Source organism: Panthera pardus, unplaced genomic scaffold (assembly GCF_024362965.1).
Source record: "Panthera pardus isolate Hobbes unplaced genomic scaffold, ASM2436296v1 HiC_scaffold_20, whole genome shotgun sequence".
Classification (NCBI taxonomy): domain Eukaryota; kingdom Metazoa; phylum Chordata; class Mammalia; order Carnivora; family Felidae; genus Panthera; species Panthera pardus.
In genome coordinates, this window is record NW_026526766.1 from 88,894,189 (window position 1) to 88,921,400 (window position 27,212).

The 27,212-nt window shown below is 51.7% G+C and overlaps 1 protein-coding gene across 1 annotated transcript; it reads left to right on the top strand.

Annotated features, from left to right (window-relative positions):
* Positions 1-5,796: 5,796 nt before the first annotated feature.
* Positions 5,797-25,629, top strand: PRRT1B (proline rich transmembrane protein 1B). Its single transcript, XM_019420771.2, has 4 exons — positions 5,797-5,868; positions 22,414-22,874; positions 23,631-23,774; positions 24,843-25,629. Exons 1-4 carry the CDS (start codon positions 5,859-5,861, stop codon positions 24,990-24,992), a joined length of 765 nt encoding a protein of 254 aa, XP_019276316.1. The 5' UTR covers positions 5,797-5,858; the 3' UTR covers positions 24,993-25,629.
* Positions 25,630-27,212: the final 1,583 nt, after the last annotated feature.

Consider the following 27,212-nt stretch of genomic DNA (forward strand, 5'->3'; position numbering starts at 1 on the left):
GTTTCCTAAAATTCCTCCGATCGCGTCGCTCCTCCCCCAACCCCCGTCTTCAGCGGCTCCCCACCAAGTCTCCTTAACCTCCCCAGCACTTGGTGACAACGATGACTTTTTAGACGCCTGCACTAGGCGGGCTGTGAGCCAAGGAAGCAGACTGGGTACCCCTGTCCCCCTAGTGCCTGGCGCAGAGAAGACAAACGCTGATGGGCTCAAATGGTCTGTTTCCGCAAGGAATCAAGACTCTCTTTGCAGGTCCGGCTCCCCATGCAGCGTGAGCCCCATCATGAGTATTTGATGACAATGAGGTATGAAGCCACAAAGACTACACCAGGCAAAGTCGCTGTTTAGGTAACTTCAAAAGTACTAGCCGGGTTGGCTGGGTGGCTCAGTCTGTTAAGCGTCCAACTTCGGCTCAGGTCATGATCTCACTGTTGGTGAGTTCAAGCCCCGCTTCGGGCTCTGTGCTGACAGCTCAGAGCCTGGAGCCTGCTTGGGATTCTGTGTCTCCCTCTCTCTCTCTGTCCCTCCCCCGTTCATGCTCTGTCTCTGTCTCAAAAATAAATAAACGTTAAAAAAAAAATTTTTAAGTACCAACCCATCTCAGGAGGGGCTGCAGGCAGCTTCTGCTGGTCAGAGGGTAGGGGTGCAAAGGGGACTTGGGCCTCCTGAGCTCTGGAACTTGGACAGACTGAAGCCAATGCAGGGACAGGAGAAAGCCACCTCCTCACTGAGAGGAAGGACCTTACACAGGAGCTAAAGTCAGGAGGACCACTCACCTGCTAACAGTGAGCATATGGGGTCCGGAGCCGCGCTCTGGGCTGAGAGAGGGGCCAGCCCTTGGGCTCTGCTGAGTGACCTCTGGCGGTTCTGTGATCACTTTGCATTTCCTCTGTTCCCAAACGGGGAAACGTTATGACTTGTTAAAATTAACATTTGGTAAGTGGCGCACGGTGGGGCGGGAGGGATGGAGGTGGGCTGGGGGGGGCGGGGAGGGACTGCTGAATGGTGAGCAGAGTTTCAACAGACCACAGAGAAATTGAAGCAGAGACATTGACTACGCACAGGTCCTGGAGGAAATACACATCACCGTCTCCAGGGGCCACCCAAGGAGGTCAAGGCAGAGTGCAGACAGGCAGGACCTGGTCACCTGCCTTTGTTAGGGTCCGTGGGTGGCGTGCTTTGGGGGTCCTGGGCTAGGGCCGGATCGGTCTACTCAGACCAGAAGAGCGGGGAGAAGCCGCGTGGGCGCAGGTCACGAGGGCTGGCCGCGACGTCCTGGGAGCTGCCACTTGTCATCACTCTGGCTGCTCCTGTCCTCCCCGGGGCCTGCGCTCCCCTGAGGACCCGTGCAGGGGAAGGTCTCTGCAGTCTGCTGGGCGGGACAGAGTGGCCCACGAGGCCGCAGTCCCGCGGGGGGTGGAAACACATCAGTGAGGCCGTGATGCCAGAAAGCTCACAAAGGGCTGGGGTCTGACCCAGGGGAGGGGCCTGTTCTGGGTTTTCTTCAATTCTGTATTTGTCTCTTTGGCAATCCGTTCATCATGGGGCCAATTATATTAACTGTATTTTCTTATTTTTTGTACCCTTGACGCTCTGGCCTTTGGGGCCCTATAGGCCCCGGGAGAGACTGCCCTTCCGAGGCTAACCAGTTCTTGGAACAGCAGAGAGAGCGTGTCTCTTACCTGCAAACCGGCCGGTCCCCAACCACTTCTCGTCTGACTCTCACTCAGGCTCCCACCAAGCCCCGGGCCTGGACCTTTCCTCCCCGCTGCCCAATCCTACCCTTTGCAGGGCTGACTCTTCCCAGCACCCCTTCCCCAAGGTTACACTCCGGCCCCGCCCCAAGCTGGACCAGGCGAGCCTCATCCAGGTCATTAGTGGCCTGGGCACTTTTCCTGGGGGGCACCTGCCAACCGCGGCAGTGTAACCAGTAGATTCTGCAGTCGCTTGCTTGAGGCTCGTCTGGAGAGCAGAAGCCCCGTGAGGGCAGGGCCCTGGCCGAGCCTCTGCTGGGCATGGTAAACTGTTGCTGAGCGGGGCTCGGGGCTGAGGAGGCTTTGGGTTTCTCAGCAGCGAGGCGGGCCTGGTAAAAATGAACGGTGACAATCCTCTGGGGTTCTCGGCTCCTGTCCTCACCACCCCCCCCCCCCCCCCCCTGCTCTCCAAGGCCGCCCTCCTTCCCCACCCCCTCGGCCCACCCAGTCGCCTGCAAAAATGTCAGTTCATGCCAAGCACGTCTTTAAGCTTTTATTGAACACAGGTGGGCACTCGGCACTTAAAGCTGACCGGGTGTCAATGCTTTAAGTAGCGTTTATTGCCATTTTCCTAATCACAGAAGTAACCCATGCTTGTTGCAGAAAACACACACACACACACACAAAACTAGAATCACCCATCACCCCTCACGCGGGGAAAGCAGCGGTTTTGTATCCCCATGTCGGCTCTCTGGCCTCGTGTGGCTATGGCTACACGGTAGGATGATAAACAAGATTTGGCTCCGAATCTTAAGTAACAACAGTAAAGCCTCACATCAGCCCTATGATGTGGGTACCGTTATGCTCCCATTTTCCTAACGGGGAAGTTGAGAAGCAGAGAGATCACATGGCTTGCCCACGGCTTCCAGTCCAGATAGCCGAGCTGGTAGGCGCAGCAAGTCAACCCAACCCCTACCCACACTCGCGCACCTTCCAAACGCCGAGACGCGCATACCCTCTCCCTTCCAAGACGAGAAAGGGAAATGTGATAGACCAGGCCCCTGAGTGAAGAAGGTCCTCGTAGCCAGCGGTTGAAACCGAGTTGCCCACGAAGGGGTCGGGACCAGATGGTGCCTTGGAGGTGGGAGTCAAAGCCACAGCCCCCCAAACAGCCGCTGGTTTCCGGAAATGGCCCTGTGCCTACTGCTGGAGCCTGAAGGGACCGCCCCTTAGTGAACCTGAGTGAACCACCATACCGATGGCTCTGGGTAGAAAGAGTCCTCCCTAAGAAGGTGGAACCGTTGGCGAGCTCCATGCCCGATGCGAGGCTTGAACTCACGAACCGGAAGATGGTGACCTGAGCCGAAATCAAGAGTCCGACGCTCGACTGACTGAGTCACCCAGGTGCCCCTGTTACTGCGATATTCTAACGGTGATTTTCTATTTCCCACATTCCTTCTGCTATTAGGTTCTGCTGTGAAAAGAGAATTGCCTCTTCGCTCCCATTTATGTATCCGTTCAGTCATTTATATCAGCAGGGCTTATGGGTATTTTATTCTCGGGTCATCTGACAATGGCGTCGTTATTTTGTTACTCAGGCTGTTCCACTTTTGGCCACACACACCAGTTTTATGTTTGTTCCCGTGCCCGTCCCCCTTTTTAAAGCACATCGTTACCTTCCTGTATCACGACACACTCCGGGCTCATCTTACGGTTTTCCCTGCCCCTGACCTGGGATCCACCCCTTCTGTCCAAAGGGTCCTCGGTTCTTTTATGGGAGGATAGTATTTAGAAACCGAGATCTGGGTGCCGGGTACAGTAAGGACAGCTTTGTGAACACACTACTCTTTAAATGTAGTGTAACGTCTGCTCCCTCCATACATAGACACACATCTTCCCTCCCCCCTGCCCATCCTTTGTGCTGTTACTTTCGCGGTTGTACAATTTACTTATTTTTTTTTTTTTTACAATTTACTTTCAAACGTGCCAAAGGCAGGGGCGCCTGGCTGGCTCCATGGGTACGGCATATAAGGCTTGACGTCGGGGTTGCGAGTTCAAGCCTCATAGTGGGCATAGAGCTCACTAAAAGTGCTGGCAACATTTGGTACGTTGCTTTTTTTTCCTTTTTTTTTGCCTTAGTTACCTTTCAGCACCATTAAGACTAAGGAAATTTTTTGTTGTACTCTGCAGTTTTCCGTTTCGACATGTCTTTGTGTAGATCCGTGTTTCAGTCTGATGTCATATTGCTTCTCCCGGAATCAATTCCCTCAGTGTTTTATTTCTGATGTCAACCTTTTTTTTTAAAGTTTATTTATTTATTTAGCGTGCAAGTTGGGGGGTGGGGGGGGGGAAGCCGAGAGAGAGCATCCCAAGCAGGCTCCGTGGTGTCAGCACAGAGCCGGGCTTGGGGCTCAATCCCACAACCCTGAGATCATGACCTGAGCAGAAATCAAGAGTCGGATGCTTAAACAACTGAGCCACCCAGGCGCCCCCGTGATGTCAGCTTTTCTCAAGGACATTTTTGTTTTGTTTAATGAGTGTTCTTTTGATAGCGTCTTGTTCTTATTTCGTGATTGTCTTCTCTGAGGACACCGAAGGGAGGTTGTTGGTTTTTTTTTTTTTTTAACGTTTATTTATTATTGAGAGAGAGACACAGATCATGAGCAGGGGAGGGGCAGAGAGAGAGGGAGACACAGAATCCCAGGCAGGCTCCAGGCTCCGAGCTGTCAGCGCAGAGCCCGACGCGGGGCTGGAACTCACGAACCGTGAGATCATGACCTGAGCCGAAGTCGGGTGCTGAACCGACTGAGCCACCCAGACGCCCCCCTGAAGAGAGTTTTTTAAAGTTTTCTTCTCTCCACACCATCTGTTTACCCAGTTTCTTCCACTTGTTTATCTGTGTCTGTCTCAGGTGAACCTGCTTTTCTCAGTGAGTGGCCCTCCTCTCTCTGATGGTATCTAAGGGCGGGGGACTAGCGAGATGGTTGGAAATTCTGTGTGTGTTGGGGGGGGGTGGTAATACTTCGCTGAGTATTTTCATGGAGGAACCCTGGTATTTGTGTATCTTTTCTCTTGCTCGGGTCATATTCCCAGGAGAGGATTCTAGTCTTCTGCCAGGAGGGTGAAGGCCCATCCACTGGCTTTCTCTGAGCCAGCAATAACCACAGCGAACGTCCAGAACTTAGACCAACAGACCATTTTCCCCCCAGCGGGAGCATTTTGTCACTGACGTCGTTTAGAATTCCTGTCACTACTCATCAAAAGCAGACCAACTTCCAGTCATTCTGTCTTTAAATCTTCTTCCAAGGGGGGCACCTGGGTGGCTCAGTCGGTTAAGTATCTGACTTCGGGTTAGGTCATGATCTCACCGTTGGTGGCTGGAGTCCAGCATCGGGCTCTGTGCTGACAGCTCCGGACCTGGAGCCTGCTTCAGGTTCTGTCTCCCTCTCTCTCAAAAAAACAGAAATAAGAAAGAATTTTTTTAAAAAATCCCCTAAAAACGACGCACCCCTTGTTGCCGGCACCCACCAAGGTTTCCCGTCCTTTCCACCTGTGGGTGTAAAACTCAGGCCGCACCCCCCCACCCCCACCCCGGGCTACCACCCCCTCCCCCCCATCGCAGCGCACGGTCCCCAGGGCTGCCGGCCTCGGGGGGGCGCCTTCCTCCTCCTCGGTCCCCGGGGACCTTCCCGTCGCCCTGGGGAGCGCAGCTAGGAACTGAAAAAGCCGTCTGGCTTTGCCGGGCAGCCCGGCTTCGGGTTCCCCGGGCTGGCAAGCTTCGGGGCTAGAAGTCGCGCACACGTTGTTTGAAACTCAGGGGATTTCACGTGAAAACTCTGCATTTCGGGCATTTCTTGCTGGGAAAGATGAAAAGGCAGGTCGGGGAGCCGCGATTCCCTGGGGCTCGTGGGCCCTGCCGTCCCGCCGGCCTCCTGCACTTGGGGGCGGGGGGGGGGGCACTCGCGGGGACCCCGGCCCCTCCCCGCTGCCGCCCCCCCACCCCCGCTCGGCGCGCGGGGCCACCTGCGGACGCAGCCGCGGGCCATCAGGGCGGTCAATCATTAACCAGCCGCGCGGCCGCCAGCAGGAAACCCGAGCCCGCGGCGCCAGGCGAGCCCGGCCCGACGGCGGCGGGAGGCGGGGCGCGGGCAGCCGGCGGGGCGCGCCATGGACGCAGGTGAGGGCTCCCGGGGTCCCGGCGCCGCGGCGGGGGGCGGGGCGGGCCCGCGTCCCCGACCCGGCCCTGGGATCTCCCCCCACCCCGGCCCAGAACCGGGGAGACCGCGAGGCTGCCGCGGAAAGTTCTGGCAACTCAGGCGGTGCCCCCTTGCAGCCCCTTGGGCGCCCCTGCGGGAGGGCGGGCAGCAGGTGCCCCGAGTGGGGCGATTGGGTGGGGGCATTTTCCACTCTCCTCGCCGCGCCCCTCCTTCCCCTGGTGAGCGCGCACCCCTCCGGCCAGGCCGAAGTCCTTAGAGGGAGGGCAGGGGGCCCTGGGCGGGGAGGGACACGCGGAGGGAAGAGACCCCACGGAGGCGGGCGCCACGGGACGGGGTGCGGGGCGGAGCAGAGACGGGCGGACAAGGACGGGGCCGGGGGAAGCTCGTTCCGGAACTCCGACGCCCCCCCCACCCATCGCCCCCGGGAGCCCCAGGCTGGCGCTGGGCCCGGGGTGGGGGGCGCCCCTGGCTCCCAGCGCAGCCGGACCCCCGGCGCCGCCCCGCCCCCGCCCTCGGAGCGGCTGGAATGTCCTAGGAGGCTCGGGTGTCGAGAACCCGAGAACCCGAGGCCGCGGGCCCAGCAGCCCCGCCGGCTGATCGATTTACTCCGCAGCCCTATCTCCGCGCCATCGGGCCAGGTATTCGCCCCGGCGGGGCCCCCCCGGAAAGCTGCGGGTTTTGTTAGGATAACCGGGGCGGTGCCGGCCGGCCTCGACGCGGCCCCGGCCCCCGGAATGCGTCTGCGTCCGGCCGGGGCTGCGGGTCCCCGCCGTCGGCCTCCCTCGTCCCACCTGTGCGGTAGGGCACCTGACGATGGCCGGCGAGGCACGCACAGAGCTGGCCGCAGGTCCACGGTTGTGACTTTGCAGTGCTCGTGGCACAGATGAGGCGCCTGAGGCGTGGAGGGTTTGTCGGGGGCCCTCGGGGGCGGGGGGGGGGGCGCAGCCGCATTTGCTGCGCCAGCTCCGTGTTCGTGCAGGCGAGCGGTCTGCGAGCCGCGGCCCCGCACCTCCGCACCTCGTAAAAATGCGCGGCGACGCTGGCCGCTGTTCCCCGCACTGCCCTTAGCGTTGGCTGCGACGTCTTAACCTGCAGAGCTCCACGCACGCGGCAGCCCCCCCCTCCCCCCCCAGGCACGCGGACCTGCTGAAATCATGGTGCTTGGGTAGGATTTGTGTGCAGAACCGTGTCTCGGGGCCTACAGCGCTGGTCCGTAGTAGGTACTCGATAGGAGGGTGGGATTGAGTGGTTGGTTGGCCGCCTCCGTGTATCCCATGCGCACAAGGTCCCATGCGCACAAGGTGGTTTGCGGTGGGGGGCGGGGCGTGGATTTGAGTTCAGTCAGCCAGCTCCCCCTTAGCAAAGCCAACTTCCCATTTTCTCCCGTGTTCTCTTTGTGGTTGGGGCCTCGGTTCTTCCAGAAACAGCCCTTGGCTGGGGTGGGGGCACTGGCAATCCCAAGAGCCTCTAACAAGGCCTCCACACGGTTGGGGTCTGGCTGGTGCCCCCTGGGGAGTATCTGGGCCACCCCCACCCTCCTATAGGTCAGCAACTGCTAGGTGCCCCCTGCCTCCCTGCTCTTCTGGGAAGTGCCCAGCTCTCTGGGTCAAACTGGGGGTGCCTGGATGGCTCAGTCGGTTAAGCGCCCAACTCTTGGTCTCAGTTCAGGTTACGATCTCAGTTCATGGGTTCGAGTCTCAAGTCGGGCTCTGTGCTGACAGCATGGAGGGAGAGATGCTCTCTCTCCCTCTCTCTCTGCCCCTCCCCTGCTCCTCCCCCCCCTACAATAAACATTTTTCAAAAAGTCACAGATCTTTCTGGCTCTAAGGGTCGACCTCATTTCTTCTCGCTTTCATTTCCCCTGTTCCTTACAGACGACCCCCCCCCCCCCAAACTGGCCAGAACACCTCATTTCCTCATCTTCCAGGCTCTTCCTGACCTCAGCTAACAGTAGCCGGTGTCAGTTGAGCACTTGTTGGGCGTGCCCCCATCTAATCACCACAGCACCCCCAAGAGGTGGTGTTGTCCCCATTTTAAGGATGAGAAAACTGAGGAGGCACAGGGAGGTGAAGCAGCCCGGCCGGCCTGGTCCCTGAGCTCCAGCTCCTGGCTGGAACCCGGCCTCGTCCCAGGGCCGAGGGCCAGCTCTGCCCTGGACGCTCAGGGAGGAGATCAGGGGACTGGTCTGCCTGTCACTCCCGATGATGCCCTCCTGTCCTGCCTCTATACGCTGTCGGGCAGGTGTACCTCCTCAGTCCTGCCTGCATCCAGCCACTTGCCCACAGCCCTCCTTTCTGCTCAGGCCACTGTCCCTTCTCCCTTTGTCCCCACGGCCTCCTTCCCACCCTTCCACTCTCATTCCAGCCGTGTCCCGGCTCTGGCTGCCAGGGGAACCCTTCTCTGTTGGTCAGTAGTTGGCTTATGCTGTGTAACCAACTAACCGGAACTCAGCTGCGTCAAGTGACAAGCGTGTATGTTTCTCAAGCTGCTGGAAATATTTGTGCACAAGCCTGTGTGGTCGTATTTTTTGTTCCTCTTGGGTAAGTGGCTGTGAGTGGAACAGCTGGGTGATATGGCGGATGTATGCTTCACTTTCGGAAGAACCGACTAAGTGTTTCCCAAGTGGTTGCCCTGTCTCTGCTCCCCGCTGTGGTACCTGAGAGCTGCGGGTGTTGTCCATACTCGCCAAAGCTCGCTCGGCCCGGGTTCGCTGTTGTTCCAGCCTTTCTAACGGGTGCGTGGTGCCGCCTCCTGCCTGGAGTTGGCATTTCCAATTCTGACGGCATTTCTGGTGACCAGTGACATGGGGCATCCTCTTATGCGCTTACGGGTCATCTGGATGTCCTCTTGGGTGAAGCGTTCGCAAATACTTCCGCCATTTTCTCATTGGGATGTTTGACCTACTGAGTTGTTAGAGTTGTTTCTACATTGTTGATAAAACTCCTTTGTCTGATAACGTGTTGTGAATATTTTCTCTCATTCTGACTTGCCTTTGTATGTGTTTAGTGATATCCTCCTTTTTTAATACTGGGTTTAAAAAAAAACAACCCAGCGTAGTTAATATTGGCACAGTGTAGTGTTGTATGGGCTGCAGGTGTATAATATAGCGATTCGACAATTCCGTACTCAGTGCTCATCAAGGGTAAGTGACCTCTTAATCCCTGTCACCTGTTTCACACCCCTCACCCACCTCCCCTCTGGTAACCGTGTGTTTGTTCCTATAGTTAAGAGTCTGTTTTTTGGTTTGTCTCCCTCTTTCTCTCTTTTCGTCCCCCTCGCCCCCTCCGGCTCCTTTGTTTTATTTCTGAAGCTCCACATAGGAGTGAAATCATACGGTATTTGTCTTTCTCTGGCTTGTTTCATTTAATACACTCTGGCTCCATCTACGTGGTTGCAAATGGCAAGATTTCATTCTTTTGATGGCCGAGTGATATTGCATTGTACGTATGTACCGCATTTTCTTCATCCGTTCATCTCTTGATGCACCCTTGAGCTGCTTCCCTAAATTGGCTGTTGTAAACAATGCTGCGAGCAACACAGGGGTGCATGTACCCCTTTGAGTTAGTGCTTCTGTATTCTTTGGGGGGAATGCCCAGTAGTGCAATTATTGGATCATAGGGTAGTTGTGTTTTTGCTTTCTTTTGAGGCGCTTGCATACTGCCTGACACAGCGGCTGCATCAGTTTACGTTCCCACCAACAGTGCAAGAGGGTTCTTTTTCCACATGCTTGCCAACACGTTTCTTCTTTTTTTTAACGTTTATTTTTGAGAGAGCACGAGTGGGGGAGCTGCAGAGAGCGGGGCGGACAGAGGATTCAAAGCGGGCTCTGCACTGACAGCAGAGAGCCTGATGTGGCACTTGAACTCAGGAACTGTGAGATCGTGACCTGAGCCAAAGTCAGACACTCAACCGACTGAGCCACAGGCACCCCGTGTTGTTCCTTGTGTTGTTGATTTCAGCCATTCTGACAGGTGTGAGGTGATCGCTCATGGTAGTTTTGATTTGCATTTCCCTGATGATGAGTGATGTTGAGTATCTGTTCTTGTGTCTGTATGTCCATCTGTATGTCTTTGAAGAAATGTCTATTCACGTCTTCTACCCATTTTTTTTTTATTTAATTTTTTTTTTTCCAACTTTTTAAATTTATTTTTGGGACAGAGAGAGACAGAGCATGAACGGGGGAGGGGCAGAGAGAGAGGGAGACACAGAATCGGAAACAGGCTCCAGGCTCCGAGCCATCAGCCCAGAGCCTGACGCGGGGCTCGAACTCACGGACCGCGAGATCGTGACCTGGCTGAAGTCGGACGCTTAACCGACTGCGCCACCCAGGCGCCCCCAGTTTCAGGTATTACATTCAGGTTTATGATCCCCTTGGAGTTAATTCCCGTGGATATTGTGAAGAAGAGTCAATATTCACTTTTTTCCATGCAGGTAATCAGGTGATCCTATATGGTTTTTTTAACCTGTTTTTTAAAATTTTTTGAAATTTATTTTTGAGAGAGAGAGAGACAGCGTGTAAGCAGAGGAGGGGCAGAGAGAGAGGGAGACACAGAGCAGGATCCACGCTCTGAGCTGTCCGCACAGAGCCGGATACAGGGCTCAAACTCATAAACCATGTGATCATGACCTGAGCCAAAGTCAGACACTTAACCAACTGAGCCACCCAGGTGCCCTGATCCTATATCAGTTATGAAAAAGTCTTTCCTTCTCCACTGAATTGCCTTGGAAACTCAGCCAAAAATCAACTGACCAAGAAACTCTGGCAAAAATCAACTGACCAAATATGTGTGTGTCTTTCTACACTCTCCTATTTTAATGCTCTATTGATGTATGTGTCTATTATTTCATTAGTAATGAACCATCTGGTCTGTGATGGGTTTATAGTAAATCTTGAAATCAGGTAGAGTCTTCCAATTTTGCCTTCCCTTTGAAAATAGTTTTGGTTATTCTAGGTGCTTTATATTTTCGTAAAAATTTTATCCCTTTATTTTTTATTTATTTTTTATTTTTATTTTAGAGCAGGAGAGGAGCAGAGAGAGGGAGGGAGAGACTCTCAAGCAGGCTCCATGCTCAGCACAGACCCCAACAGGAGGCTTGATCCCAAAACCCTGAGGTCGTGACCTGAGCCGAAATCAAGAGTCAGATCCTCAACCAATTGAGCCACCCAGGCACCCCATTTTCATAAAAATTTTATAATGAGCTTGTCACTTTCTGCATTTTAAAAAAGCCTGCTAGAATTTTTATTGTGACTGCAATGAATCTATAGATGAATGTGGGGAGAATTGTTATCTTCACAGTTTGAGTGTTCTGAACAATGAACATGGTATATACCTTTCCATTTATTTAGGACTTCTTTAATTTCTCAGTGGTGCTTTGTAATTTTCAGTGTAGATGTCTTGGAATTCATTGGTTCGTTTTATTCCCACTTATTTTCCAGTTATGTTGGTGCTACTGTGAATTGGATTTTAGTTTTAATTTTGTTTTTTAATTATTTGCTACTAGTGCATAAGAACATAATCGATTCTGTAGATTAACCTTGTAACCTTTGACCATATTAAATCCATTTATTTGTTTTTGGAATTGGTGTCGATTTCCTGGATTCTGTACATAACAAGCATATCATCTGCAGACAAGGAGAGTTTTATTCCTTCTTTTGCAGTTTCTTGAATTTGGCAGTGATCTTACCTCCTCTATTAAAAAAACCCAACTATAATGGTGTTATTTTCTTCTTTGAATGTTTGATAGACTTTAACAGTGAAACCGTCTGGGCATAGAGTTTTGTTTTGTTTTGTTTTGTTTGTTTTTGGTAACAAATTTAACAGAAATACGATTCAGATTTCCTGTTTGTTCTTGTGTCAATTTTGGAGAGTTGGAGAGAGAAAGAAATTTCTTTCATATACGTTGTCAGATTTGTTGACCTAAAGTTGTAGTATTCTCCTGATTTCCTTTTAACATCTGTAGGATCTGTGATGATAACCCCTTTTTCATTCCTGACATGGCTATTTGTGTCCTCTTTTTCTTAAGTCTAGATAGAGGTTTGTCAATTTGATCTTTTTAACCATCTTTTGACTTTGTTAATTTTTTCTATTGTCTGTTTTCTATTTCATTGATTTTTTTTTAAAGAATATATTTCATTTTTTTAAAGTAATCTCTGTACCCAACATGGGGCTCGAACTCATGACCCCAAGATCGAGAGTCATATGCTCTTCTGACTGAGCCAGTCAGGTGCCCCTGTTTCGTTGATGTTTGTTCTTTATTGTTTCATACTTCTATCTATGTTGCGTTTACTTTGGTCTTCCTTTTCCAGCAAGATTCCAGGGTGGACTCTAGGTGACCGATTTGAGACCTTTCTTTTTTTCTAATGTAGTCATTTATTTATTTTTTAAGGTTCGTTTACTTATTCTGAGAGAGAGAGAGAGAGAGAGACAGAGAGAGAGGGAGAGATGGAATCCCTAGCAGTCTCTACACTGTCAGTACAGAGCCTGATGTGGGGCTCGAACCCACAAACTGCCAAATCACGACCTGAGCCAAGATCAAAAGTTGGATGCTTATCCAGCTGAGCCACCCAGACGCCCCCTCTGATGTAGTCATTTAAAGTTCTATGTCTCCCTCTAAGAACTGCGTTAGCTGGATCTCACGCATACTGATACTTTGTTTTTACATTATCATTCAGTTCAAAATGCTTTCTAATTTACCTCATGATTTTATTTTTGATCCATGAATTCTTTTCAAGTATGTTTAATTTTTATTTTAATTTTATTAAAAAATTTTTTTTTTCATAGAGAGTGCAAGCAGGGGAGGGGCAGAGAGAGAGGGAGACACAGAATCTGAAGCAGGCTCCAGGCTCCGAGCCATCAGCACAGAGCCCGATGCGGGGCTTGAACTCACGGACCGGGAGATCATGACCTGAGCCGAAGTCAGAGGCTCAACCAACTGAACCACCTAGGTGCCCCGATGTTGTTTAATTTTTATGTATTAGGTATTATCCTATATATATCATTGTTACTGGTTTCTAACGTGCTCCTGTTGTGGATGGTCAGAGAATACAGTTTGGGTTATTTCAATATATATATTTTTTAACATTGAGACTTGTTTGATGGCTTGGCATGTGATTTTCGTGAATGTACCTTTTGTCCTCGAAAAGAACAGTGTCTACAATTATTGGATGTTGTATTCTGTAAACAGCGGTTGGATCAAGGTAGTTTATAGCATTGGTCAGATCCATTAGGTCCCGAATGACGTTTTGTCCAGTTATTCCATTAATTGCTGTAAGAAGAGTGTTAAAATCTTTTATTTCAATTGTATATTTTGTGTACTTCTTCCTTTTATCTCTCTAAATTTTTGTTTCATGTATATTGAAGGTCTGCTATGAGGCACACATGCCTTCCTGGCGAATTGTCCCTTTTATCATTATGAAGTGTTCTCTTTATTACTGATAATACTCTGTCTTGAAGTCTATCTGATATTAAAATCCACTGTAGGCTTTTTTGCTTACTGTTGGTATGGCATATCCTCCCACTCTTTTACTTTCAACCTTAGTGTGTCTTTCTATTTAAAGAGTGTCTATTTTAGGTAGCCTTGTAGGCCTTGGTTTTTATTTATTCTGTCCATCTCTGCTATTTAATTGGAATGTTTAGACCGTCAACATTTAATGTAATTATTGATATGGTTGCGTTTAAGTCTATAATTTTATTATTGGTTTCTGTTTGTCTTCTCTATGGTTTTGCTCCTCTGGTTTACCTCCTAGTCCCATCCCTTCCCCCGGTTTGGGTAATATTTGAAAAAATCCCTGCTGGGGATTCTCCTTTCTCTACCTCTGCCCCTCCCCTCTTGCACTCTCTCTGTCTTTCTCAAATAAATAAACTTAAAAAAGAGAACACCATACAATGTTATGGTTTTTGCTTTCAACAGTCCTACGTATATTAACAAACTTAGGAGGAAAAATAATCTTTTATATTTACCTCGATAATTGTTTTTCCTTCACCCGAAATTTCCAAGTCTCTTTCTGGTATCCCTTCTTTCAGCCCAAACAACTTTCAGCCTTTCTGTTCCAGAAGGTCTCTGGCAAGGTCTCCTCCCTGTTTCATCTGAGAATAGCTTGTTTTACTTGTGGTACACAGAACAATAAGGATGACCCCCAGAGCCCCCTCCCCTAGCTAGTCAAAGGAACACTGATCTCGATGCTGCTGCGATGGGATTTTGCAGATGGAATTAAAGTCCCAAGTCAGCTGATCTCAAAATACAGAGATTGTCTGAGTAGGCCTGACCCAATCAGGTGAGTCCTTTAAAAGCAGAGAGATCTCTCTAACTGGTAGCAGAAAGAAAGAGAATTTTGAAGCACGAGAAGGATCTGATGTGCCGTGCCTGGCTTCAGAGACGGAGAGGGTCACGTGGGAAGGACTGTTTGCAGCCTCTGGGGGCAGAGAGCCTCAGACCCACAGAACTGGAATTGGCCAGCGATTTGAATGAAGCTGGAAGTTGATTCTTCCCTAGAGCTCTAGATAGGAGCTCCGTGCAATTGATGCCTTGATGTTGGCCTTAAAACCCTGAATTGAGCCGCCTGGACTTCTGACTCACAGAACTGTGAGCTAACACATGGGCGTTTTGGTTATTTTTTCCTCATTAAAGAAAAAAAAATTGTGATGTGGGGCGTCTGGGTGGCTCAGTCGGTTGAGCGTCCGACTTCGGCTCAGGTCATGATCTCGTGGCCCGTGGGTTCGAGCCCCGCATCGGGCTCTGTGCTGATGGCTCAGAGCCTGGAGCCTGTTTCAGATTCTGTGTCTCCCTCTTTCGCTGACCCTCCCCTGTTCATGCTCTCTCTCTGTCTCAAAAATAAATAAATGTTTAAAAAAAATTAAAAAAAAAAAAAACAGTAGCTCCCTGCGCCCCCCCCCCCCCGCCCCCCCACCGCCAGCTCATGGTGACCACCACTCTCCTTTGGTCTCTGAGCTTAATGACCCTAGGGACCTCCTATCCCTGGACTGCCACAGTATTTGTCTTCCTGCGACTGGCTGCTTTTACTTAGCATCATGTCCTTAAGGCCACTCCGTGTTGTAGAGTGTGTCCGAATTTCCTTCCTTTCTAAGGCTGAGCAATATTCCATCGTATGGATGGACTGCGTTTGTTATCCAAACATCATCCATCAGCAGGCAGTTGGGCCGCTGCTCTGTCTTAGCGGCTGTGAATACTGCGTCTACGGACACGGGTGTCCACAGGTCTCCTGTAGCCCCTGCTCTCAATTCTTTGGGCTGTCTACCCTGAAGTGGCACGATTGGATCATCTAGAAATTCTGTTTTTGCCTTTTTGAGGAACTGCCGTTAACAGTGTTTTGCCACAGTGACTGCACCCTTTTACGTTCCTACCGAAGCCGTACAAGGATCTGTTTTCTCCACATCCTGGCCTCTGTTTTTGTTTTTTTTTTGTTTTTGTAATTAAAAAAAATTTTTAAAATTATGTTTTAAAGTTTATTTCGAGAGAAACAGGGAGCGTAAGCCGGGGAGGGGCAGGGGGAGAAGGAGAATCCCAAGCAGGTTCCGTGCCACCAGCACAGAGCGCCCGACGTGGGACTTGAACTCACGACACTGTGAGATCATGACCAAAATCAAGAGCCGGTGCCCCACCAACCGAGTCACCCAAGCGCCCCTTTTTTAAATCCTAGTGATTATAACGAGGCGGACGGGTGGTTTTAAGCTACTGTGTTTGTGGTTACTTTGTCATAGGACGATAGAATGCTAAAACGTACGTACCTTTATTCCTCAAGCACATTTTTTTTAGGTCTCACTTTCTGGGTTGGCCCTTCTTTCCTTTTGGCACTCTAAGCCAGACTCTAAGCTACTGTCTTCTGACCTAGCCATCTATTGAATGTTTATGGAAATTCAGATTATTGTTCCCCTCTAAAGAGAGATCCCATTTTACTCTGCCTGTTTTCAAGACTTTATTATGATCGTTGGTTTCGAGAAGTTACGCGATGATGTATTTAGGCTGAGTGTTCCCCCCCAGACTTCCTGTTCTGGATTTTCTGAGTTTTATGGATCTGTAAATTTGTTTTTCACCAGACTTGTGAAGTTGGCAGCTATGTCGTACTTCAAATATATCTTTCCCCCAAATCTCTTCTGGGACTTCCCTGACCCCGATGATGCATCAGACCTTGTGTGGCCACACAGGCCCCTGACGCATCGTTCTTTTCCTGTTTTTTCCTTTCATCGTCCTCTCTCCGTTCTTTGGATTAGTGTCTGTTCAGGTTCACAGACCCTTTTTTCCCCCTTGTTCTCTCCATTCTGCTACTGAGGGCAGCCAGTACATTTTTAACTTCAGGTATTATTATATGCTTTAGTTGAAAATTTCCATTTGGTTCCCTTTTTAAATAATGTTTGCTGGTGACACCTGGGTGACTCAGTATCGGGCTCGATGCTTGATCTCAGCTCAGGTCCTGATCTCCGGGTGGTGAGTTCAGGCCCTGCATGGGGCGTGGAGCCTGCTTAAGATTTTTTGTTTTTGTTTTTGTTTTTGTTTTTGTTTTTGACTTGGCTTGTATGTTTTTTGCTCTTGAGTTGTAGGAATTGTTTGCATATTTTGGATATTCGCCCCTTCTCAGATACATGATTTGCCAGTATTTCCTCCCGTTTTCTACATTGCCTTTTTCACTTTGTTGATGGTTTCTTTTGCTGTGTGGGAAGCTTTTTAGTTGGATATGGTCCCACTTGCTACTTTGTGTTTTGGTTGCTTTTGCTTTTTGTGTTTAATCCAAAAAAATCGTCACTGAGACCAATGTCAAGGAGCTTTCTGCCTATGTTTTCCTCTAGAAGCTTTATGGTTTCAGGTCTTAAATTCAAGCCTTTACTCTGTGTTGAGTTAATTCTTGTGTGTGGTGTAAGAGAGTGGATGGTTCCTTCTTTGGCACGTGGCTGTTCAGTTTTCCCAACGCCATGTATTAAAGAGGCGCTCATTTCTCTGTTGTATATTCTTGGCTCCTTTGCTGTAAATCAGTTGATATATGCACGGGTTTATTTCTGGGCTGTTTCATTGATCTATGTGTCTGGGTCTTTGGGGGGTTTTTGTTTTTGTTTTTGAGAGAGAAAGAGCACGCTATTGGGGGAGAGGGGGAGAGGGAGAGAGACAGAGAAAGAGAGAATCCTAAGCAGGCTCCACGCTGAGTGTGGGTCCTGACGCGGGGCTTGATCTCATGGCCTGAGCTGAAACCAAAAGTCGGACCTCAGCCAATGGAGTCACCCAGGTGCCCCCCCCCTTTTTTTTAATTACAACCTCTTTGTGATATAGTGTGAAATCAGGGAGTGTGATGCTTTGTTTTTCTTTGTCCAGATTGCTTTGGCTTTTCAGGGTCTTTTGCGGTTCCACACAAATCTTAGGATCACTTTATTTCCGTGGGAAATGCTGTTGGGATTTTGATAGGGATTGCTTACACTAAATCTGTATGTTACTCTGGGCAGTCGTGTGGGTATTTTAACAGTAGTGTTCCAGTCCATGAGTGTGGAATAGCTTTCCATTTATTTGTGTTGTCTTCATTTTCTTTCATTGATGTCTTCTCATCTTTGGCTTACAGGTCTTGTACCTTCGTGGTTAAAAAAAATTTTTTTAATGTTTGTTTATTTTTGAGAGGGAGAGAGAGAGCCAGAGTGTGAGCAGGGGAGGGGCAGGGAGAGAGGGAGACACAGAATGGGAAGCAGGCTCCGGGCTCTGAGCTGTCAGCACAGAGCCTGACGTGGGGCTTGAACCCACAAACCATGAGATCGTGACCTGAGCCGAGTTGGGTGCTTAACCCTGAGCCACCCAGGTGCCCCTAAGTTTATTCCTAGGGGCGCCTCGCTTGTTCAGTTGGTAGAGCATGCTACTCTTGATCTTGGGGTTCTGAGTTCAAGCCCCGTGTTGGGGGTAGAATTTACTTTAAAAAAGGATAAATTTATTCCTAGGTATTATTATTATTATTATTATTATTATTATTATTATTAGATATTCTGTTTGCAATTGTAAATGGGTTGTTTTCTTTCTTTTTTAAGATTTTATTTTTAAGTAATCTCTGCACTCAGTATGGGTCTCCAACCTGTAACTCCAAAATCAAGAGTCACATGCTCCACCAACTGAACCAGCCAGGCTCCTCTAAATGGATTATTTTCTTTTTAAAAAAAAAATTTTAATGTTTATTTATTATTGAAAGACAGACTCAGAACATGAGCAGAGGAGGGGTGTAGAGAGGGGAAGACACAGAATCTGAAGCAGGCTCCAGGCTCTGAGCTGTCAGCACAGAGCCTGACGTGGGGCTCGAACTCACAAACGTGAGATCATGATCTAAGCCAAAGTTGGATGCCCAACTGACTGAGCCACCCAGGTGCCCCAAAATGGATTATTTTCTTAATTTCTCTTTCTGACAGTTCATTATTAGTGGATAGAAATGAAATGGATTTTTGTTTATTGATTTTGTATCCTGCAACTTCACTGAATTCATTTATTATTTCTGAGTGTTTTGGCAGAGATTTTAGGGTTTTCTGTTAATATCATGTCATCTGCAAATGGTGACAGTTTTACTTCTTTCTTTTCTTTAAAAAAATTTGTTTTTTACATTTATTTTTGAGAGACAGAGTGAGACAGAACATGAGCAGGGGAGGGGCAGAGAGAGAAGGAGACACAGAATCTGAAGCAGGGTCCAGGCTCTGAGCTGTCAGCACAGAGCCTCACGTGGGGCTCGAACCCACAAACTGTGAGATCATGACCTGAGCTGAAGTCAGACACTCAACTGACTGAGCCACCTAGGCGCCCCAACTTCTTTCTTTTCAATGGGGATGCCTTTTATTTCTTTTTCTTGTCTAATTGCTGTGGCTAGGATTTCCAATACCATGTTGAATAAAAGTGGTGAGAGTGGGCATCCTTGACTTGTTCCTGATCTTAGAGGAAAAGCTTTCAGCTTTTCACCAATAAGTAAGATGCTACCTGTGGGCTTGTCCTATATGGTGGCCTTGATTATACTGAGGTGTGTTCTATACCCACTTTTGTTGAGTTTTTTTTTTTTAATCATAAGTGGATGTTGACTTTTGCCAAATACTTTTCCTGCATCTGTTGAGAGGATCTTGTGCTTTATTTTTCCCCTTTCATTTGGTTAATGTATTGAGTGTATCATATTGACTTTTGTGTATGTTGAACCATCCCTGGAATCCCATCCCACTTGGGACATGGTGCATGATCCTTTTAATGTATTGTTGAATTTGGTTTGCTACCATTTTATTGAGGATGTTTGCATCTGTGTGAATCTGGGCCATTGGCCTGTGATTTTCTTTTCTTGTGGCATCCTTGTCTGGTTTGATATCACGGTGATGCTGGCTTCATAAAATGAATGTGGAAGTGTTCCCTTCTCTTCCATTTTTTGGAAGCGTTTAAGAAGGATTGGTATTAATTCTTTGAATATTTGGAATTCACCAGTGAAGTCGTCTGGTTCTAGACTTTTGTTTGTTGGGAGGTTTTTGATGAACATGATTCTGTTCAGATTCTGTCTATCTTCATGATTCTGTCTTGGTAGATTGTATGTTTCTAGGAATTTATTCATCTCTTCTAGGTTGTCAAATTGTTGGCTTTTTACAATTATTCATCGTAGTCTCTTTATGACCCTTTGTGTTTCTGTGGTATCAGTTGTAACATCTTTTGTTTTTGATTTTGAGTCTTTTCCTTTGTGAGTCTAGCTGTAAGTTTGTCCATTTTGTTTATCTTTTCAAAGAACTAGCTCTTCATTTCACTGATCTTTTCTCTTGCCTTTTTAGTCTCTATTTTATTTCTGCTCTGATCTTTGTTATTTCCTTCCTTCTCCTAACGTTGGGCTTTATTTGTTCTTTTTCCCCTAATTTCTTTCCTTCTAGTTTCCCCTAATTTTCCCCTGACTTGTAAAGTCAGGATGTTAATTTGAGATTTTTCTTGTTTTTCTGATGAGGCATTTATTACTGTGAACTTTCCTCTCAGAACTGCTTTGGCTGCATCCCATCCCATACAGGAAATCTGTTGTATTTATATATTCGTCATGAGGTATTTTTTAATTTGCCTTTTGAGTTCACCTTTGACTCATTGGTGGTTCAGCAGCATGTTGTGGAATCTCCACATATTTGTGAATTTTCCAGTTTTCCTCCTGTAATTGCTTTCTAGTTTCATACCACTGTGGTTCAAGAAGATCTTTGGTAAGATAGCAGTCTTGAATTTATTAAGACTTGTTTGTGGGGGTGCCTTGTCCATTAAGTGTCTGACTCTTGGTTTTGGCTCAGGTCATAATCTCACCGTTCATGAGTTTGAGCCCCACCTTGGGCTGTGTGCTGGTGATGTGGAGCCTGCTTGGAATTCTCTCTTTCCTTCTCTCTGCCTCTCACCTGCTTATGCGCTTGCTCTCTCTTTCAAAATAAATAAACTTAAAAAAAAAACTTGTTTGTGGCCTAACGTATATTCTGTAATGGTGAATGTTCTTTGTGTACTTGGGAATAATGTGTATTCTATTGGTTTTGGGTGGAATGTTCTGTGTAGATCTAAGTCCATCTGGTCTGACATGTTTAATTTTTAAAAATGTTTTATCATTTATTTTTGAGAGAGAGAGAGAGACAGAGTATGGGTGGGGAAGGGGCAGAAATAGAGGGAGACACAGAATCTGAAGCAGGCTCCAGGCTCCGAGCTGTCAGCACAGAGCCCGATGCGGGGCTCGAACTCACAAATGGGGTTTGATTCCACAGTCTGTCTGCTTTTGGTCACTTTTGTGTCTTCAGGTGGTTTCCTTTTGTGCTTTGTCTACATCCATAGGAGAGAGAGACTTAAAATTAAAAAAAATTTTTTAAAGTTTATTTATCTTGAGAGAGAGACAGAGCAGGTGGGAGAGGGGCAGAGAGAGAAGGGGAGAGAGAGAGAATTCTCATGCCCAACATGGGGCTCAAACTCATGACTCTGAGATCAAAAGTTGCATGTGCCACTGACTGAGCCAGCCAGGCACCTGCCCCTGTTTTACCACAGAATTTGATTTATTTTTTATTTTAATTTTTAAAAACTTTTTTTAATGTTTATTTATTTATCAGTGAGACAGAGACAGAATGCGAGTGGGTTAGGGGTAGAGAGAGAGGGAGACACAGAATCCGAAACAGGCTCCAGGGTCCGAGCTGTCAGCACAGAGCCCGACCCGGGGCTCGAACTCATGAGCCGTAAGATCATGACCAGAGCCGAAGTCAGTTAACCGCCTGAGCCACCCAGGCGCCCCAACTCTTGTCACCTTTAAGAACACTTAGGAAGTAAACCTCCAAAGCCAGGCCCTGGGCCGCCCACCCTGCTGTGGGGCCTTGAATGCCCACCCAGGTCCCTCTTGCAGGCCGTTCCTCTGGAACCCACCTGAGACTTAGAGGTTCTCAGCCGTCAGGGTGCTCTGAGGAGTAGCAGGCTACCTTCGGGACTTGTAGAACCTGCTTGGGTGCCTCTGGAGTGATAGCCTCAGAAATAACAGCCCGTTACTTTACCAGCAAAATGGGCTTATTCGGGAAGAGTAGAGAATTGTAACTTGGGACATGCGAGCTGGGGTAAAATCACAGGCAAGTCCTACAAAGAGGATTACTTTAGGAGGAGGACGCTGGGAGGGGCTGTCCTGACCCGGAGATTGGCAGGAAGGAGTTCAGGGTGAGGGCGGTTTCTCACTGGCCGAGTCGCTGGGGTGGCAGGTCTCTTGTTGGAGATGCAGGGTCCGTCCTTCCCTCTGGGCCCGCGATCACGATGGTCTCCTGGTGAGGGTGCCTCTGCTGGGCTCTGTCAGTAACTGATAGTTGTTCCTGGAATTGATGTCAAGGGTACAGCTCTGCCAACTGGCCTCCTGCCTCCATTTTAGTGAGCCTTCCCTTAGGGATTTCCACAGGAGTCCCCGGGGTGGGTGCCGAAGGCCAGGCCGGGGCTGGAAGGCGGCTCAGGGCCCCTGCGCCCTTGCTTCCCGAAGCTGGTGGGCTTTCCCCACCCCTGCTGGCTGCCCCTTCCCTGCCCCCTCTCAGGCTTCTGTTCCCTCTGTGCCTCAGCTGGCACTTGGCCCTTAGTGACCTCCTGGCTCTTTGAAGTCCATCCTTAGCCCGGGCCTGGCAACCCTGGGGCACCTTGTCTTCCCTACCTCACAAGCCAGGACTCTGGCTTGGCTCATCTCTCAGACCAGCTCTCCGGGGCTAAGATCCTTACTGGTCCGGTCTTCCAGGGACAGGGCAGTGGGGGCAGGACCCAGCGGCCGCCATGGGGACCAAGGCCTGTGTCCCATCCCTGCCTGGTGCTGTGCTGACCGTGTGGCTGCCCGGAGACCCTTCCCGTCTGCGCCTGTTTTCTCGTCTCACCCTTCCACTTCGGGTGGATCCTTCCAGCGCCCAGCCAGCCCAGCCGGGAGAGGCCTGAGTGCGGGCACGTGCAGGGTGGGGACGGGCAGCATCGCTGTGACTTTGTCCCTGGAGGGGCTGTGACTTGCGGCTCACGGGGAGGAGTCCCACCTGCTCACTGTCCCTGGCGTTTCTTCCCAGGAGCGGACGCAAAAGGGGGCGGCGGCCCCGCAGCCCCCCAGGATCCCCGCGGCCCCGCGCTGCCCCAGCTCCCGCGCCGCCCGCAGCTCCTGGATGAGGACGGAGGGCCCAGCGAGGAAGTGGCCGTGGATGCGGGCAGCTCCCCGGCCCCGGAGGAGCCCCGGGCCGAGCCCCAGGCCGAGGCCTCGACGGCGGCCCCTCCCGAGGCCGAGGCCACGGGCGAGGCCAGACTGGGGCCCAAGGTGGCCGTTGGAGGGGTGCCCAACATCGGCTTCGTGGGCGAGCCCCCGCCCTACGCACCGCCGGACCCCAAGGCAGTACACCTGCTCTACCCGCCCTTCCCGCAGGGGCCCGTCCTCTTCCAGCCTGGCCCCTCGCCCCAGGCCCTGTACCCGCCGCCACCGGCCGCGCCCCTGTACCCCGCACCCGCCGTGCCACCGCTCTTTGCATCGTTCCCAGTGGTGAGTGCCGTGTACCCCTGACCCCGGGTCTCCCCTGTCGCACCGTCTCACTTCTCTTGCCCCTCCTCCCTCCCCAGTGGGGGTGGAGGGTGGGGAGAGTTGGGCACGCAGGTGACCAAAAGTCACCATAAGTGACCCTTGCAGAGGGGCTTCGGTGCCCAGATGAGGGAAAGGAGACGGTCACGCCAGCCTGGGGGGTGGGCAAGCCTGGAAGGCTTCCCAGAGGTGGGGGCTTTTGAGCTGAGTTCTGAGGGATGAGGAGGGGTGCTCTGGGCACAGGGTAGGGGGTGGCCAGGCCCGGCTGTTCTGGGAATGATGGTGGTCGACTCAGGGAAGAAAGGAGGGTGGGGGGGGTGGGGTCCGTTGTGAGGGGCCCTGGGGCCTTTGGGTGGGAGATGACTTGGTGAGATTTGTAGAAAAACCAAAAAATCCTGGGATGCCCGTGGAGGAGAGCTTAGAGCTCCCTGGTGGTGGGGAGCCCAGTCAGGACAGGGGGGCACCGCCACGGCTCACCCTGGACTGAGCAGTTGGTGGAGGGCACAAGTGACAGGACTCCTGGGGGCCAGGGAGCCAGGGAGTGCAAAGGGAGAAGGCAGGCGGGGGCCCTGACCCGGCCCCGTGGTGACCCACAGCCTCACTGGGCGGGGGTCGGGGGTGGACGGGGGGACCCTCCGGTGGCCCCCGTGGCCGTGTCCTCACTGCGGTGTCTGGAGGCTGGGCCGGCTCCCTCACTGGCCGCGGCCTCTGCCCCTGCAGTACAACAGCCCCGTGGCCAGCATGCCCGCCCCGCCCCTGGTGGAGCACAGGCCCCTGCCCAAGGACTACATGATGGAGTCCGTGCTCGTGACCCTCTTCTGCTGCCTCCTCACGGGGCTCATCGCTATCGTCTATTCCCACGAGGTAGGTGGGGGTGGGGCAGCCCTGCCAGCAGTCGGGGGGGAAGAGCCCCGGCGGGGCCCACAGAGCCCCTGCCCCCCTGTCCCGGCCACTGGGTGTCTCGGGAGGGGGGCAGGAATTGGGAAAACAGTGCTCGGTTGACCCTGCGGTCCTGGCCCCTCTTGGATGGACACCTCCTCCCCTCTCTTGTCTCTGTCCCGTGCCACTCAAGATCCGCTCTGGAAAAGTCAGCTAAACCAGTTTACAGCGAAGGTGTGAATGATTGATGAGGCCCCAGGAACTGCCTGCCTCAGTGCGGGCTTGTGTTTGACGGGGTAGAGACTGTCCTCCGTCCATCCACTCGTCTCTTGTAGCCCTCCGCCCCCGTCCCTCTAGCTCCTCATCCGTCCATGGACCCATCCCTCCGTTTCCTTCCGTCCAACCACCCTCCCACCCACCCACCCCTCTATTCATCTATTAACTCACCCGTCCGCCTCTCCCTGTCCATCCAACACCTTCCACCTGTCCTTCTGTCCATCCATTATCTGCATAGCTTTCTTCCTCCTGACATCGCTGACCGTTACCAGGCAGGGGGTACCCTGGGGACCCGGTGACGCTGGTGTGAGGATGTTCTAACAGGGTAGGCCAGCCCCTGGGGGCTGACCTGGCCGGGCCCTGACCTCCCCGCGCTGGTCAGGCTCCCCCATCGTAAACCAGGACGGTGGGGAGAAGGCAGCTCTCAGGACTGCTCGGAGGCGGGAGTCTGGGGGCCACAGCCTGCCTGTGAGTTCTGGCTCCACCGCTAGCTGTGTGGCCCTGGCTGGGCCACTTAACTGAGCCTTTGTTTCCTCATCTGCACTGTGGGGGCAGCAGTGACCCCGGTCTCAGGGCTGTCGTGAGGGTTGTCGGAGAGGCTGAGTGTGCACGCCCGTGGCCTCTGTTGTCGCTGCTCCTTCACGTGAGGAGGCCGGGCGGGTCCTGAGCCCCTCGGGCTGTCCGCGTTCCAGGCTGTGTGCTGGGGCCTGGCCCTGCTGGTGGCACGTGGGGGGCCTCGGGGGCTCCCGTCCACTCCCTGCCTCCATCTCGTTGCAGACGCGCGCGGCCCTGAGCAGGGGGGACCTGGCCCGGGCCGAGGAGGCTTCCCGCAAGGCCCGCTCGCTCGTGCTCTTCAGCCTGCTCTTTGGGGTCTTTGTGTCCACCAGCTGGGTCATCTACGTGGTCGTGGCCCTGTACCTCCCTTGAGGGCTGCTGGCTCCTTTCAGATGCCTGGATGCACAAGGACACCCAGCCTGGCCAGACGGTTCCTGTGGACTTTGATCCCTGCCAGTGGCCATCTGTTGCTTCCAGAGGGGCCCCAGGGCCAGAAGAAGGTGGGGTCTGCAGCCCTTGGCACGTCTGTGGCTGGGCCTCAGCCCCTACGGGTGTCCTCAGGCAGCGTCCTACACCGGAGTGGCTCCAGGGCCCAGGCCCAGCGGTGGGACGGGGGCCCACTGGAGCTCCGCATCCTGTGCTTCCTCCCGAGGTCTTTCTGGGACTGGGCTGGCTGGGCCCCCATGGCCCTTGCCTTCACCTTACACCCGGCAGACCACGCAAGGGACCGGGGCTCTCGTCCTCGGAGCCATCTGGAAGGACGTTGCAAACTCTGGCCTCCTCCCACCTCCAGCCTAGCCTGGTGTCCGTGGGGCAAAGCTGCTGGTGTGTCCTTTTCCCTGTCGGGGAGCTGAGTGTGGCGTCATCCCTCTCCTCGTCGCTCCTGGCTGATTGTCCTGAGCCCTGGCCCCTTCCTAGGAGACAGGCTCTCTCACGCCGACTCCATGTCCAGAAACCAAGGCCACCGTGTCTGGTCAATAAACAACAAGCTGCCGGGCGGGTGTTGCTACTTCCTGGCTCAGTTTCAGGGCGAGCGGCACATCTGTCCACAGCCGGCCTCTGGGGGCTCCCACGCCTGCCCCTCCCAGGGATGCTGTTCGCACAAAGGCAGCTCCGTCAAGGGCCCGTCTGTCGCTCACGTCGTGTGGCCCCTCTGAGATGTGATGCCGCTTCTCCCTACCCCCGCTTCTCCTGGGGCTGCTTCACTAGAAGCTTCTGTCTCCTCTCCTGTCTCCTGGTTTGGGCCCACTATCTCTGTCTGTGGTCTTGCAGCATTTTTGGAATGTGCATTTTCTGCTCACTCCTTCTGCCCCCAACTTTATCGCCCACCTGCGGAGGATCAACTGGGCCCTGTGTGGTAAGGGCACCCTGACTGGGGAGCACAGTGCCAGACAGCCTAGACAGCTCTATGTCGGTATCCCTGCGTCATGCCTGGTACACCGGTCCAGTCAGCTGTGGTCCTGAGAATGGCCCTCCATTCCAACAAGGTTTCGAGCCATCTGCAGAGGAAGGGGCTTAGGGAACAGGGAGTGGGGGCCCCGCCGTGGCTTCCCTCCACGCCTTGTGATCGGCAGTGACCTTCTGGCTTGTCCAGGTCCCAGCCCCAAGAACAGTCCTTGACTTTAAGGAGTTTCTGGCTTCTTGAGGAAATTGTGTTTTCCCCATCTGTAAAATGGGCTGGCGGTGTAACTTGTGCCCTGGGGTTGTGGGCAGACTCCGTGGAGGGCCCGTGGGTGTTCAGCACGGTGCCTGGTGTGTGGTGAGCACGTGGAGTGGAGCTGCTGGGGACCGGTGGTGGGGATTTCTCCAGGGTCTCCCACAGCCAGAGGTTTTGGGAAAGCAGGGAGCAAGCCTGTTACTATGGGCTTAGGGACCCAGGAGTTTCCCAACCAGAAGGGGAAGCCGTTAATGGGCGTTTTCCTGGGGAGGTGTCCAGATTCAGGGGGGTCTGTGATTCAGCAAGATCAAAAAGCATCTGCATGGAGAAGAGGAAGCCTCCCCCAGCCCCCCAGCTGAGCCGTACCAGCATGACAGATCAAGTGAAATCAAGTGATTTCTGAGCACCCACCGTCCTCGCACCTGAAGCAGGAGAACGTCCCATCTCAGCCTGGAGATGCTCTGGGGAGCTGAAGAGTCAGGATGAGGAAGTAAGTGGTGAGCGACAACGCTAGGGGGTGGTTGAAAGGTGGTTTCCTGCTGTCGGCACAGGGCTGGTCCAGAATTAGGCTATCCAACACTAGAAGGCATGGTAGCCACCAAAAAGGAGGGCTCCGTTTTTTAAAGGACCAGTAGATGCCAAACGATGTTTGGTAGACTCCAACAGCGACAGCTTTTCTTACTAAACTCTTAAGTAAAATCAAGATAGAAAGAAATCATCTAGACCAGTGTTCCTCGAACTTTATGTAGGAAATCTTTTTGAAATGCAGGTTCTGGTTCAGTAAGTAAGACTGGAGATTTTGCGTTTCTCCTGAGCTCCCAGCGATGCTGAAGCTGGGACATGTACTGACGGCAAACGGCACGTTTCAATGGAAAATTACTAAAACCATTAAAAGCCAATAAACCCAGGATCAAGCTGTGGATGCCCTCTAGTGT

Excerpts from the sequence above, each read along its gene's own strand:
- PRRT1B (XM_019420771.2), top strand. Across the intron at positions 22,875-23,630 it reads TCTTTGCATCGTTCCCAGTG|TACAACAGCCCCGTGGCCAG; the intron begins GTGAGTGCCGTG and ends CTGCCCCTGCAG. Across the intron at positions 23,775-24,842 it reads CTATCGTCTATTCCCACGAG|ACGCGCGCGGCCCTGAGCAG; the intron begins GTAGGTGGGGGT and ends ATCTCGTTGCAG.